Here is a 13,388-nt window from a genome sequence, read left to right as displayed (position 1 = left end):
TGCATTTTCAATGCTGGTTTACTTTGGTTCTATCAAGAAGGCATTCAGATGTGTCACACATTTGCCATAAATTCTGAATGTTAGCACTCTAGTTGCTCATTAGATCACTGTAGTAAAGCTAGTGCCCACCAGGGAAGTCTGCTGCTAATCATGGTTTGCAGCCATTTTCCCGCATTTTTTATCCCGCAGACTTTCAGTCCGCAAACCATTATCCCGCAAGGTCATTGACCTCGCATACCATTATCCCGCATTTTTTCAAAACGCATGTGCATTTATCGCGCATGCCTTTACAAAGAATTACGTTTTAAAGGCATGTATGGTAAATGCATTTGTGTTGTGAAAACCACGATGACGAGAGAGGTAAGTGGGTTTGTGTTCATTTTTTCGTGGGTTAGTGATTGTGTAGTGTAGTGTTGTGTAGTGTAGTGTTGTGTTAGTGTAGTGTAGAGTTGTGGTGTTTGCGTAGTGTAGGGTCATGCTGGAGGTAGTGTTTTAGGGTTGTGTTGTAGTGTTTGCGTAGTGTAGGGTCATGCTGGGGATAGTGTTTTAGGGTTTAGGGTAGTGTTGTAGTGTTTGCGTAGTGTAGGGTAGGGTCATGCTGGGCGTAGTGTTTTAGGGTTTAGGATAGTGTAGTGTTTGCGTAGTGTAGGGTCATGCTGGGGGTAGTGTTTTAGGGTTTTGGGTAGTGTTGTAGTGTTTGCGTAGTGTAGGGTCATGCTGGGGTGTAGTATTTTAGGGTAGTGTTGTAGTGTTTGCGTAGTGTAGGGTCATGCTGGGGGTAGTGTTTTAGGGTTTTGGGTAGTGTTGTAGTGTTTGCGTAGTGTAGGGTCATGCTGGGGTGTAGTGTTTTAGGGTTTTGGGTAGTGTTGTAGTGTTTGCGTAGTGTAGGGTCATGCTGGGGGTAGTGTTTTAGGGTTTTGGGTAGTGTTGTAGTGTTTGCGTAGTGTAGGGTCATGCTGGGGGTAGTGTTTTAGGGTTTAGGGTTGTGTTGTAGTGTTTGTGTAGTGTAGGGTCATGCTGGGGGTAGTATTTTAAGGTTTAGGGTAGTTTAGTTGTTTAGTGTATGCTAAAGGCATATTCGTTCTAAAAGTTTTCGTTATTTTAATTTGCGGCCTAATAGTACATGCGGGATTTTTTTTGCGGACTGATGGTATGCGGGATTTCGTCATATATTCGCTAATCATACTTTCTATGGCAAAATGAACCCCCTCATTTTGTTCCTTTTTAAATTAAATGTTTTAAGAGTTACCACTTTATTCCAATCAAGATGGCTTCAGGTGTGCCATACCTTTGTAATAAGTAGGACTGTTAGCACTCTAGTTGTTCTTTAGAACACTCTGGGACATTCTGTCATTGGGCTATAGTTGGGCTACATCTGGCTGATATTTGGGCTACATTTGTTTTTTTTGTCTCTGGTGGCCATCTTTGGGCTACATTGGGCTACATTGGGCTACATTTGGGCTCCAACATATATATAGCCCAATGTAGCCCAATATATATTTTTCAAAGTTAATTTTCGTAAAAACCACTGGAGCCTATATCTTGAGACATAGCAAAGGCACATCGGGCTACCAGTCCCTACAATTTTGCCAAGTTTGGTGTAAATCCATTCAGCCGTTCAGGCTAAAAGTGAGGCCAACCGCCCTATGGAAAATTGCATGGGAAAAACAAGTTTTGGGACCCCCCTTTTTTCTCGGCCCCCCCTTGACGAAACCCCCCCAAATTTTCAGGGGCTGCTCAGAAACAAAATGTTCAATTTTCCTGAACATTTCAGCCAATTCTGTCCTCAAACGCCAAAGTTATTCGACATAGAATTTTCAAAAATCCCATAGGAAAAAAATCCTAACTATATATACCTACTGGCTATCGCCAGTAGGTAATATATTTCACAACAGATAGAGCCCCACTCCGGCTTCTGTGCAAACAAAAGACTTTATTAGTCTGAGGCAGCATTTAAAACTCACATCCTGACCGGTTTCGGCGTCACCACGCCTTGCTCACAGGTGAGTTCAATGATTCCCATGTGGTCACGAGGTCATAGGGTTAACTACAAGCCCCAGCATGCATCATCATTGCTAATAATCCCATTGTTGGGACATTGTTTTTCAAAAAAACGCTATTGGGCAAACATATGAAATGAAGCTATGCCTCGTGATTATTAGCAATGATGATGCATGCTGGGGCTTGTAGTTAACCCTATGACCTCGTGACCACATGGGAATCATTGAACTCACCTGTGAGCAAGGCGTGGTGACGCCGAAACCGGTCAGGATGTGAGTTTTAAATGCTGCCTCAGACTAATAAAGTCTTTTGTTTGCACAGAAGCCGGAGTGGGGCTCTATCTGTTGTGAAGTTTGAACCTGCAGGCTTCTCCGCTCCTGCTACCTTTGAGCCCGCCCTGCAGAGTCGGTGGCCCACGGAAAACGGAGGATGTTGTGTTATAGATATATATATATATATATATATATATATATATATCTATATATATATGACTCCGCAGCTGAGCAGCCGAAATTCCTCCTCGCCACATCCACAGCAAGTACGGACACGGACCAGCAGGTAAGTGCAGAATTCTTTATTTTTTCCTGTAGGTCGCCATAACGTTTCGGCTCGTCCGAGCCTTGTTCACATGACAATGCGATGTTGGCAGACCTTGACTTTTAACCCCTTGCGTGCTGATGACGTCCCCCGTCCGTCATGCAGCACAGTGGGCGTGTGCTGATGACAGCTGGGGGCCGTCATGAACCCGCCCACTTCGAAAAACGCCACACAGGCGCAGAATCGCAGCCACACGCAAGGGGTTAAAGTGACAGTGAATAATTCAAATCAAACCATGTGACAGTGTTCGCAATAGATATGGTAGAGATACTACGGCAATACAAAATGAAACAATGTTGAAAATGATAAAACCTCTGCTCATTGAGTTATTAAACATTTGATTATTGGTAAATTTGCCCTGTATATAGTTAAATAATGTGCAAAACGGCATTTGTGCAAAATACGCTGTTCACATTTCATTTGTTAATAAAAACAAACATTGGTAGCTGAATTTGCCCTTATCAAGAGGCTACATATTACTCAGATATACAATGCTAAATATTATATTGATCATGGGTTAAATCGAGAAATGTGTAAACACAGCCTATAGGATGCATGTAAATCGTACTTGTGCAAAATACGCTGTTATAAACACGTCTGGTTAATATGATGTACAATGCGTGTCACAATATCAAAAAATAGGGAATATTCCAGTTCCATAAATATATTGTGCAAATTCGCTTATAATGTGCAAAGAGGCATTCGTGCGAAATAAATATACATATACAAATCAAATCAAATAAAGCTTTATTCGATTTTCAGGAAATCATAAAAGCGTGCAAATACAATTTATACAGACAATTTAAGAGGAATGTTCACATGAACAATGTTACAAAAATAGATAAAAAACAGTTCTCCGAGGGTTAAAAACTACAGCGGTAATGTAAGCAGATGGCCTCATTTTACCCTGATCGGTCAATGCTGACACCTGTTAGTTAACTCATTGTATTTCTAAATTTCATCACTGCCATTAAAAAGCGAGAGACAACAAGGATAACGTCCACATCTTCCAAAAGCAATAATTTTGAATATGCAGGTTTACATGTTCTTATCCCCCAGCGTTTAAGTAAGGGTAAAAGGAATAATTTCCTCGGGGTGGTATACAGTTTACAAAAGAACATGATGTGTATGTTACTTTGTATTGAGTGGTCATCACATGGACATATTAATTTCAATGAGGCCCAATCGTTCTGTTTCGGCAAGGTGACCAAGCGGAAAAAGATCCCTAGGCGCAGCCTAGTTAAAAGCATGCGGGCATAGGGTGCTTTTTCAATCCCAAGGTAAAGTTGTAGGCCTTCAGTGGGAGTAATTTGCTGATAGTTCAGGGTAGTACCTCTGAGTTTCTCAGTATCCCATCTTGCGCTCTCTAAGTGTATAGATAGTAGTTTTTTAAGGGCAGGTCTGGTCAAAGTTTGTAGGGTCTCTGGATCATCGTAGAATTCAGGGTGTCCAATATTAGAAAACATCATTTGCACGTATCGCAACCACTTGATTTTTGCTGCCCCGTCCAGAGCCATGCAGTCTTTAATGAGGTTTCTATTAAGTTTGCACTCTTCTGTGGTCCAAATCTTATGCCAAAGCAAGCAGGGTGATATTTTTACGATGTCACTAAGGTATTTAACGCCGGTCTCAATATGAGTCATAAATGTCGACGTGGTTTTGGACACACCTAATAAGTAACAAATAAAAATGTTCTCGCAAGTTTGTAATGAGGACACATTCTCGAAACCCCAGATACCTGCACCATATGCGGCCGTAGCTATACACTTTGCCTGGTAGATCTGAAGCATTTCTCGAGTGGGTTTGCCCCCAATTTTGGCTGCAAAGGTTCTTAAAGCACCTATGGCACGGGTAAAAGCGAGTTTCCTAGCTGACACTGCGTGTTTCCACCTTCCCCACCTGTCAAACACGATGCCCAAATAGCAAAAAGAGTCTGTGATGGCAATCTTTTGCTGATCTAAATATATTGAGCATGGTGGTCTGTTATTCTTTTGGGAGCAGGGCATGGAGAAAGTTTTGGATATGTTCACCTTTAAACTTCTTTCACCCATGTAGGATGAAAATTCATTTACTGCTCTCTGCAAACCTACTTTGGTCCTGGACATGATAGCCGCGTCATCGGCGTATAAAAGGATGGGTACAGGCCTACCATTAACAGCCGGGAAATCGCTTGACAGGGTTATTAAGCTCTCAGCGATAGAGTTTATGTAAAATGTGAAAAGCAAGGGCGCAAGTATGCAGCCTTGCCTCACCCCTCTGTTTATGGCGAATTTTTGTGAGCATTGCCCCTGGGTCCCAAATCTTACTCTAGCCCCTGCATCTCTATATAGTTCTTTGATGAATGTAAGGATAGTTGAGTCCACCCCAATGTCTTCCAGTGTCGACCAAAGCAGCGCGTGGTCCACACAATCAAATGCGGAGCTGAGGTCGACAAAGGTAACAAAAAGGTCCCCTTTTTTGGCCTGCGTATATTTGGAGACTAATAGGGACAAGTTTAGACATTGCTCCAGTGTCCCTAGTCCCTTTCGGAACCCATATTGGAACTCCGAGATAACCTTCTTCTCTTCTTCCCAGTGTTGTATCCTCTTAAGGACAATCCTTCCAGCTACTTTCATGAGTCCGTCCAATAAAGATATTGGACGGTAACAAGCCGGGTCGTCCCTATTCCCTTTTTTAAATATGGGAACTACGATCGCATCCGACCAGGTGGTAATGAAGCCACATTTATTTCCCATATTTAATACGTTAGTTAACAATGGAACCCAGAAGTCCGGTTCTGATTTGTAGACATCCACTGGGGTATGATCAGGGCCCGGGGCTTTACCTAAAGAGCTTTCTCTAAGGGCATCTTCCACTTCTAATGTGGTAAATACTAGTTCAATCGGATAAGGAGATGCTGGAAAGACGGTGAGCTGGTTATCCTGATTTATACTGTCTGTGGGTGAGGTCGCCTTCCAAGGGTTCAGGGCATTACCCTGTGTATTGTTAGAATAAAGATTACCATAATGTTCTACCCAGAGCTCAGCCGTTATAGCCACCTCTACAGAGTTCTCTGTCTTTTGAGTTATAAACAGATCTTATGACTTTCCAGAAGGCATTGCTATCCTTAGTCCTGGCGGCTTCCCCCAGAGCTTCCCAGGCCTCCTGCTTCAAATTTGCCCTCCGCTGTTTAATTGCCAGCTTATAATCGTGTCTCGCTTGGCGAATTTGAACCCTATCTTTTGGATCGGCGGACAAAGCTTTCTTTAAGTTTTTCAGCGTGGAAGTGCATCTAGGATCAAACCACCCCCGAGTATGCCTCCCATTAACTTTGCAGTTCCTGGTCAGTACATTTTTTATATGGCGCTGAATGTTAGAAAAGGCAGCCATGATGCTCTCTGGGTCAGTATTTTCCTCTAAGCAAGCAAGTATGTCCGTGGAACAAGAGCATATAAAGTTTTGAAAGAAGGATGTTGGGTTCATTTTCTCCCATTTAATTACATACCCATTGGTCTTAGTTAGGGTAACCTCGAATGGATATACAGCCCCCCTAGGTTCCTTTACCTTGCCTTCCATGAGATTTACCCCGAAAGTGATGGGATAATGATCGCTCATAGGGTCATCCCCAGTTTCCCAAAAGGTTATGAAGTCAGGGTAAGTGGATGATATAAGGGCAAAGTAGATTGTAGATTTACAGCCTCTTCCATTATACGTTGGGGCAAAGGGAACCGGGGGGGAACATGCCTGGTTGATAAAAGTGAGGTCAAAGGTGAATATAACGTTGTTAAGAAGAGACCCCAAGTTGGAGTGGGAGAAGTGCAAGGGACCGTCCTCCCCTAGATCTGAGAGGCCGCACAAACCTAACTCAGAGGACGGACAGACAGTACAATTTAAGTCACCCACCCACAACATTATGTGATCCCCCGAACCTTGATCTCTCAGTTTATGGATGTGATGGATCATAATATTCAAGTTAGATTCCACTTCACTAGTTGGCAAATTGTTATAAAAATTCACAAGAATCACCTTTTGCGAGGTGCCCCATTTAAATAGTATGATTTGGAAGTACTGGTTAGTTTTAAAATTGCAAACTTTTACATCCCCTGTGTTCGAGATGTATGTGCACAAACCCCCCTTATTGCGCCCCTGGGCTGCTGGCACCGCTGGAGAATAGAAGGTTCGGTAGCCCAGCATGTGGGCTTCCTCTATAAGCCAGGTTTCTTGTAGACATATGATGCCATACTTCTGCACAATCTCCAGCCAAGGTTTGTGGGTGATCTTGCTGCCGAGGCCTGCTACATTCCAGGAAAGGAGAGAGTGCATTGGGTTTCCAGTTTCCTGTGGATGTGAATAATGCCCTCCATTCCCCGTTGTACCTTTCAGTTTTTGCGAGTGTGTAAGGTCTGCCTGTCGTCTGGCCTGTACAGGGAGAGCGTGCTGTTCAGGTGGATTTAAATCTATCCCCATATAGCTTGGAACTTGGGATATGGACTTTAGTTTTTTGCTCGGAACAGTCTCTGTTGGGGGGTTTTGGGCATTGGTGAGGGTTGGAGCGGCACTAATTCCCAGTCAATCCACCTGATCCAGACACTCAAACCTGTTCCTAGTGGACGCTCCTTCCCACCAGTTATTAGTGGGTTGCCAACCGTCCCCATGTCCTTTCCATCTACTATTATGGACTATTGACCAGGCCCCAGGTGGCTCAACGGACTGTTTTGGAGGATAGAAGAAAGTAAGGGGTCTGGTGACAATAGAATGGTCAGTATCCTGTGATTCCCATCTAGTGATATATTGGGCTGTGTGGGGGTCTGCAAATGAAACTACTATGCAGTCTCCAGGGATGGATTTATGGGTACGACCCACCCATGGCACTCTCCTGACCGTTAAAACCCCGGTCCTACCAGGATTGGGAATCTGTCTATTGATGTTGAGCCAGTGAATCACCTTATTCTTTAGGGACCAGTGGGTCTCCATAGAATGCGGGTCGAGTGGTGGTACACTAGCCAATATGGCGACATAAGGCCCGGCGTCAGGAGGGAGATCAATGTAGCCCCCACGAAAGTTCTGGCGACCATGGTACTGGTTGGTTAAGCGCTCAGTAGGGGGGATGTTAGTCTTAGTGGGCTTATGGACAGCCTTAATAATAGGTTTGGATAAGGTCTGATGCTGATTCTCGGGGCCTTTTACCACTGGTATTGGGAGTTTTGGTATTAGGGGAAATGGAACGTTTGACTTAGACCGGGGTTTAGGTATTGGGGTCGGTTTTGGTGGGGGTAGAGGTAGGGACAGGACCGGGGGCAGTGTTTGAGGGGCAAGGGAACTAACATTTGATTCTGGAGCCGGGTGTATACCATCGTCATCTTCCTGAGTAGTACCTTCAGCGATATGAGGATAACTTGTTTCCAGTTGTTTTAGGCTAAGGGTGGCCAGGGAGACTAGGGTCTTATCCATCTCGAGTAGATTGTTCTCGATGCGTGAAAGTTTGAGTTCCAGAGGTGATAGTAATTGTTTTAGTGTGGCCCAGACTATCTTAAGAAAATCTTCATCGTCATCCCCCTTGTCACTGCCCTTCCCTATCTCACTTTGTCCTCCCTCTATGGGTTTCTCAACATAAGTAGGGGAAGGCCCTTGAATAAGATCAAGGACCACGTTGAGGCTACTATGTTCCCTGTCCCCCCCTTTTGGGTGGTTATCCAAGTTTGGCGCTTGTATGGTCTCCCCCGTAGTGGGTAATGTTCGTCTATTGTTAAAGAACTGCTGCCTTGCAATTTTTGCTTTTTTGCGGGCATAAGCAGATCTTTTGCAGGCATAAGCAGATCTTTTGCAGGCATAAGCAGATCTTGCATTGTTGTTCTGTTTTAAAATTGGACCATCTTTGTTTTTATTTTTATTTTTTACTACAGGGGCAGAAAGGTCGACGGGATAAGGAATGGCTGGCAGAATAGTAGCCGTTCCAGGTCCAGTGGGTGCTATTCCCTCAAAGGTTTTAGGGGACACAGTGGTTAAGGTGGATACAGGCTCTAATGGAAGGGAAAGAGGTGGGGGAACAGAGTGAACATCGGCATGAATTATCAGTGGGTGAGGGCAAGAAGCATGTTGTGGAGATGCAGCAGACGCAATTTTCCCTAGGGAGGATTTTTTGGAATTGGCAAAGGTCTGAGAAAGCCTACGTGCTGCGTCAAGCTCAAGCGACACCCTGTTCTGCAATTTGGTAATTTCAGCATCAATTGCTAGATTAGTCTTTACAAGGAAATCATCCAATGTCCCGCTAGGCTTACTCAGCCCCATTGCAGTTTTACTGCGACTGCCCCGTGTACTCATGATATATTTGGATTGCAGTACCAACAAAGTACTTACTGCTGGAAAAAGGGGACAAGTCAGAAAACACGGACCAAGGGGGGTGGGCCAGGCCAGTCCTCTATGTCCTCGAACGGCCTCAAACGGCCCGCTCTTTGCCCGGTCTTCGCCCGGTCTTCGCCCTGGCCTTAGCCCCGCGCGCGTCCCGCGTGCGCGTGACTGTCAAAGATTATCAAGGTAAGGGACAGGTGGAGGGGGCGGGAAGAGGACCAGCTGCGGCCGATCAGCGCCGCTCAGCAGGCTGGTCCTCGCAGTCCCGCCTCTGGTCTTGGGGTGGAAACGAAGATTGCAATGAGGGCGTTGGTGCTCCTATGCACTCAGAGGGTCCAAGGGAAACAAGGGAAACAAGCCAGCCAAAGTCTTCAGCCTGCGAGCGGCACCCGCGGAGCGGTGGCCGCGAGGCGTGGCTTAAAGGCAGGAAAAGACGCCGACAACCGGGACAGCACTCCCAAGCAGAACCAGTGGAGGAACCCAGTGAGCTAACGCTCCACGATCCTTTTGACTGGTGGAGGGGGCGGGAAGAGGACCAGCTGCGGCCGCTCAGCGCCGCTCAGCAGGCTGGTCCTCGCAGTCCCGCCTCTGGTCTTGGGGTGGAAACGAAGATTGCAATGAGGGCGTTGGTGCTCCTATGCACTCAGAGGGTCCAAGGGAAACAAGCCAGCCAAAGTCTTCAGCCTGCGAGCGGCACCCGCGGAGCGGGGGCCCGAGGCGTGGCTTAAAGGCAGGAAAAGACGCCGACAACCGGGACAGCACTCCCAAGCAGAACACAGATTGCCCAAAGTTGATAATCTATAGGGTCCGTCACATTCTTGCAACCACATATATAAACCAACTAAAATTCCATTCCTGGATCTAGAGGGTATCTTTTTCCAGTGGTATATCCGGAGTCCCTTTGTGTAGACCTCACAGAGTACATTTTGATTGTGGCCACTCACTCTATACGGGTGAGGGACAAAGTTTTGTCCTGTTTCTCTGTTAGTAATTAGAATCATAATTTGAGAGGAAATGAGCTTGAACTAGAGTTCCAGATTAGAAATGACGCCCCCCCCCCTTCTCTGTTCTCTCAGATGCCCCTAACCTTTTTCTGTCTGCGTGAGTTATTTCTAACATTAGCATGGGAGGTGGAGATAAGATAGCGTGTTTTAATTAACCTCCCTTTAAGCGAGATCCTCCGTTACCCCTCTCACTATTCATCAATGATTTTAAAGAGGCCTAATAATCTGGGTGTAAATTTTGTTTAGGACCCCAAAACAAGAGAAATGTAGACGTTAACCTTATTTTATGCCCCCTGAAGTAAGTAAGAGGAGCCAGACAGTTTTTTTTCTGCCTTTACTTGTACTAATTTTTTTTTTAATGTATGTGATGTATATGTGTGAGACTGAAGATACCTCAGCAGGGAGATACGGGAGGTTAACATATGCAAATAAATAGATTCCATGCATGCAATAAAAGGGGAATGTCCCTAATGAGCAGTGTAAGAAGATGTTATAAGCGAATTCTGCAAGTGATACCATCTTAACCAGTCTGACTGGTGATTGATCAGGAAACGCCTCAAACATTATTCTTTAGACGGAGTCAATCTGTAGGTCTGTCCGTCAGTCTATTTAATGGTAACTGGTGAATTGAAATTGGCCTGCTAACACCTTGTTCATAAATTCAGTCCAAACAGAGTGAGCCGTAAACTGAGAGCCCTCCATCAGTCACAACATTGCGGAAGGAAATGGAGTAAATAAATGTGATCCAAGGTGGGAAAAAAACCTGATAAGTGGGAAGTACAAGGGGTACCAGAAGGATAACTTGCCTAAAGCCCCATGGGTATGTGAATTCTAGAAGGCTGGAATCCCAGGCCCCCTTCTACTATTGCTATATAATTGGTTTGCAATCTTCGGTGTCAAACTCTCTCCAAACAAATCATTTGTAGGCATATTTTACCGTTACACTTTCAGTACTTTTTACTAAGTCTACAACAGGGAGCTTTTCTAAATTATAGATTCCAAGTCCTATTTTCAACAATATAATTTTTCAGTTCCACTATGTATACTTTAAACTCCCTGGGGAGTATTTCAATATATCTTTACACCTTTTTTCTCACGTATCCCTATGGGGTCTAAGCAATGAAAAACCCACCACAAAATGAACATGAAAAGAAATTCAGCATCTGAGACATGGCATCATTAAGACTGTTCTTCACGTTTGGTCAGACAAACCTTACCTCATCAAACTCAAGGATCTTAGTGTTGAACTCTGCCTTTAGTCCAGAAGCATCCTCTCCCTTTTTTGTTGCCATGGAAACCTTATACATGAGAGGGTATAACTGAAAGCAAAAAGAGCCATGTTATTTTGAAGCATGGCACAGAACACAGGCGATATGCTGTAAAAGACACTGCTAAATGATTAAAGCCATCAGTCATTTTCACTCCACAGTCCAGCAGATATAGAGAACATCGTATATATTTTTCATTTGTATGTGTGGCAACATGATTAACATTATTAAAACAATACAGTTGTTGACAAACCCTTTTCCGTCAACCCACAAAGAAAATGCACAAAATTATTAACAATAAAGATAATTATCGCTGTCACATTACAAATGCTTACAAATTAAATCTATGCTTGTAAAACATAAAGACTAGTGCTCACATCTGCAGAAAGAACCTACTTGGTCTTTCTGTAGGTTATAATATTGTGTCCTAAATGCTCTTTGCAAAAACATTGTAACATTGGGTGTAGACAGTCTTCTATGAATTTTAATGGGGCAATCTGTTTGATTTTGATGGTAAGGACACATTTCTATCAGAAAATAATTTGATTGTGACATTTTGAAAGCTGGTACCCAAACCTAAGCCATAGGTATGGTTTTATATCCGCTTATTAACAATTTGCTCTTAAGCATACTGCAAGTTTTATGGTGCACTCAGATGTATACCATTCTTATTGTATAATCATGAAACCCAGTATGGGCTAAATCTGGAGACACCTTGAGATTCTTCAAGAAGTGAATAAGAAAGAGTTTATGAATTGTATTTGTACATGTGCATTTCCCGGGTTACTCAAATCTGTGAGTGAACTAAGCCTTGGTGTCATAAACTAGAAGTGCTGGAATATCTTGGAGGGAAAAACCCGATACTTGGCCCATATATGACAATTTTGCTGCTGTAAGTGTTCCTTATTCAAAATCAGAAAGGTATAAAGGAAAGTGTCACAGATAACACGATCTAAAGTGGAAATTTAACCTAATACCAACGGCATCCTGCATAGATAAAACCAGAAAAAAATATAGAACAAATACTCTCAAATAGAGACATGGTGTTAATGCTTTGTCATCAATCACACAGGAACAAAGTTTGCTTAATGTCCAGTTTATTCTTTATGTTTTGCATCCTACACACGGCAAAAATACAAATTTCCAATTCTTTTTTGGGCACTTGCATCTTCTAGATGTTACGTGTCCTAGGAAAGGTCTATACTACCCATATATTTTGGAAATACGCGATTGAGGAAATATTCATAGTATACTTAAAAACTCATCTTTATAAATCTATTAATTTAGCAAATATGTATAATTCAAACAGATCAACCATTTTTCAAAATACTGTTAAATTGGACCACAGCACACTGCCGAAATATTTGTTTTCCTATTTCATTGTTACGCTTTTATCTTTTATTACAGTTCTTTGTGATATTATAGGCAAAAGATTCCAAATCCAAATATTTTGCAAATTTTTGACTAAAGAGCAGAAACCAAAACAATATGGAGAAAGATAAATATTACAATTAAAGGATCCAAACTAGTTTCTTAAAGCCATGTAAAATACACATTTAAAATTATTTCAACCCGTTTGCCGCTGCCGCGATTTCACGGCAGTGCAGCAGTTCCAAAAAACGGGCGGGCCGCGTCGGCCATTGGCCGACGCCAGCACTGGGGAGGTAGTGCTGCCGTCGGCCAATGGCAGACGGCAGGGGTTAAAATCCACATTGGGTGGTATTTTCTTGCAACCAGTGCCAACGACGGATTTACTCCCGAAACAAAGTGTATTTGTAAAGGCTACTTCAATAACTCAGCAGAAAATGTTGACATTAAAACAAAACCAACAGCAATGTACACAGGAGCTTTGAAGTTAATTTCACTTTTTTTTTAATGAGGTTTGTTTACGACTTTTCACAAAGATTGGATCATCTAAAAATGGAATCTAAAATTGCTCTTATAGTTAATAAAAACTATTGCAGGTACAAGAAGGAACACACTAAAAGTTTGTTTTTAAGATTACGTGCTCAATACATCTTAAAATCCAAGTCGGGAGGTATTATCATGCGACGAAAAATGTACTCATGAAACTTAAGGTGCTTTTGAAAGATTTCTCAAAGATCTCATCAGGAAGTTTTAACATTAAGATAAGGCCGACCACAATGTACACGGGGGCATTAAAATTCATTTCGTTGGTTTTTGTGCAGTT

General features: G+C 43.2%; 1 protein-coding gene across 1 annotated transcript in view; it reads right to left on the bottom strand.

Annotated features, from left to right (window-relative positions):
• LOC144755157 (glutathione S-transferase omega-1-like) overlaps window positions 1-13,388 on the bottom strand; it is a 100,584-nt gene that overhangs the window by 16,790 nt on the left and 70,406 nt on the right. Inside the window, exon 4 of the mRNA XM_078643738.1 lies at window positions 11,147-11,248. Within this exon, the coding sequence (XP_078499864.1) occupies window positions 11,147-11,248 (102 nt within the window). The remainder of the gene's footprint in view (window positions 1-11,146; window positions 11,249-13,388) is intronic.

The sequence above is a fragment of the Lissotriton helveticus genome, chromosome 5_1 (assembly GCF_964261635.1).
Source record: "Lissotriton helveticus chromosome 5_1, aLisHel1.1, whole genome shotgun sequence".
NCBI lineage: Eukaryota > Metazoa > Chordata > Amphibia > Caudata > Salamandridae > Lissotriton > Lissotriton helveticus.
This window is presented reverse-complemented; position numbering and strand designations above follow the sequence as displayed.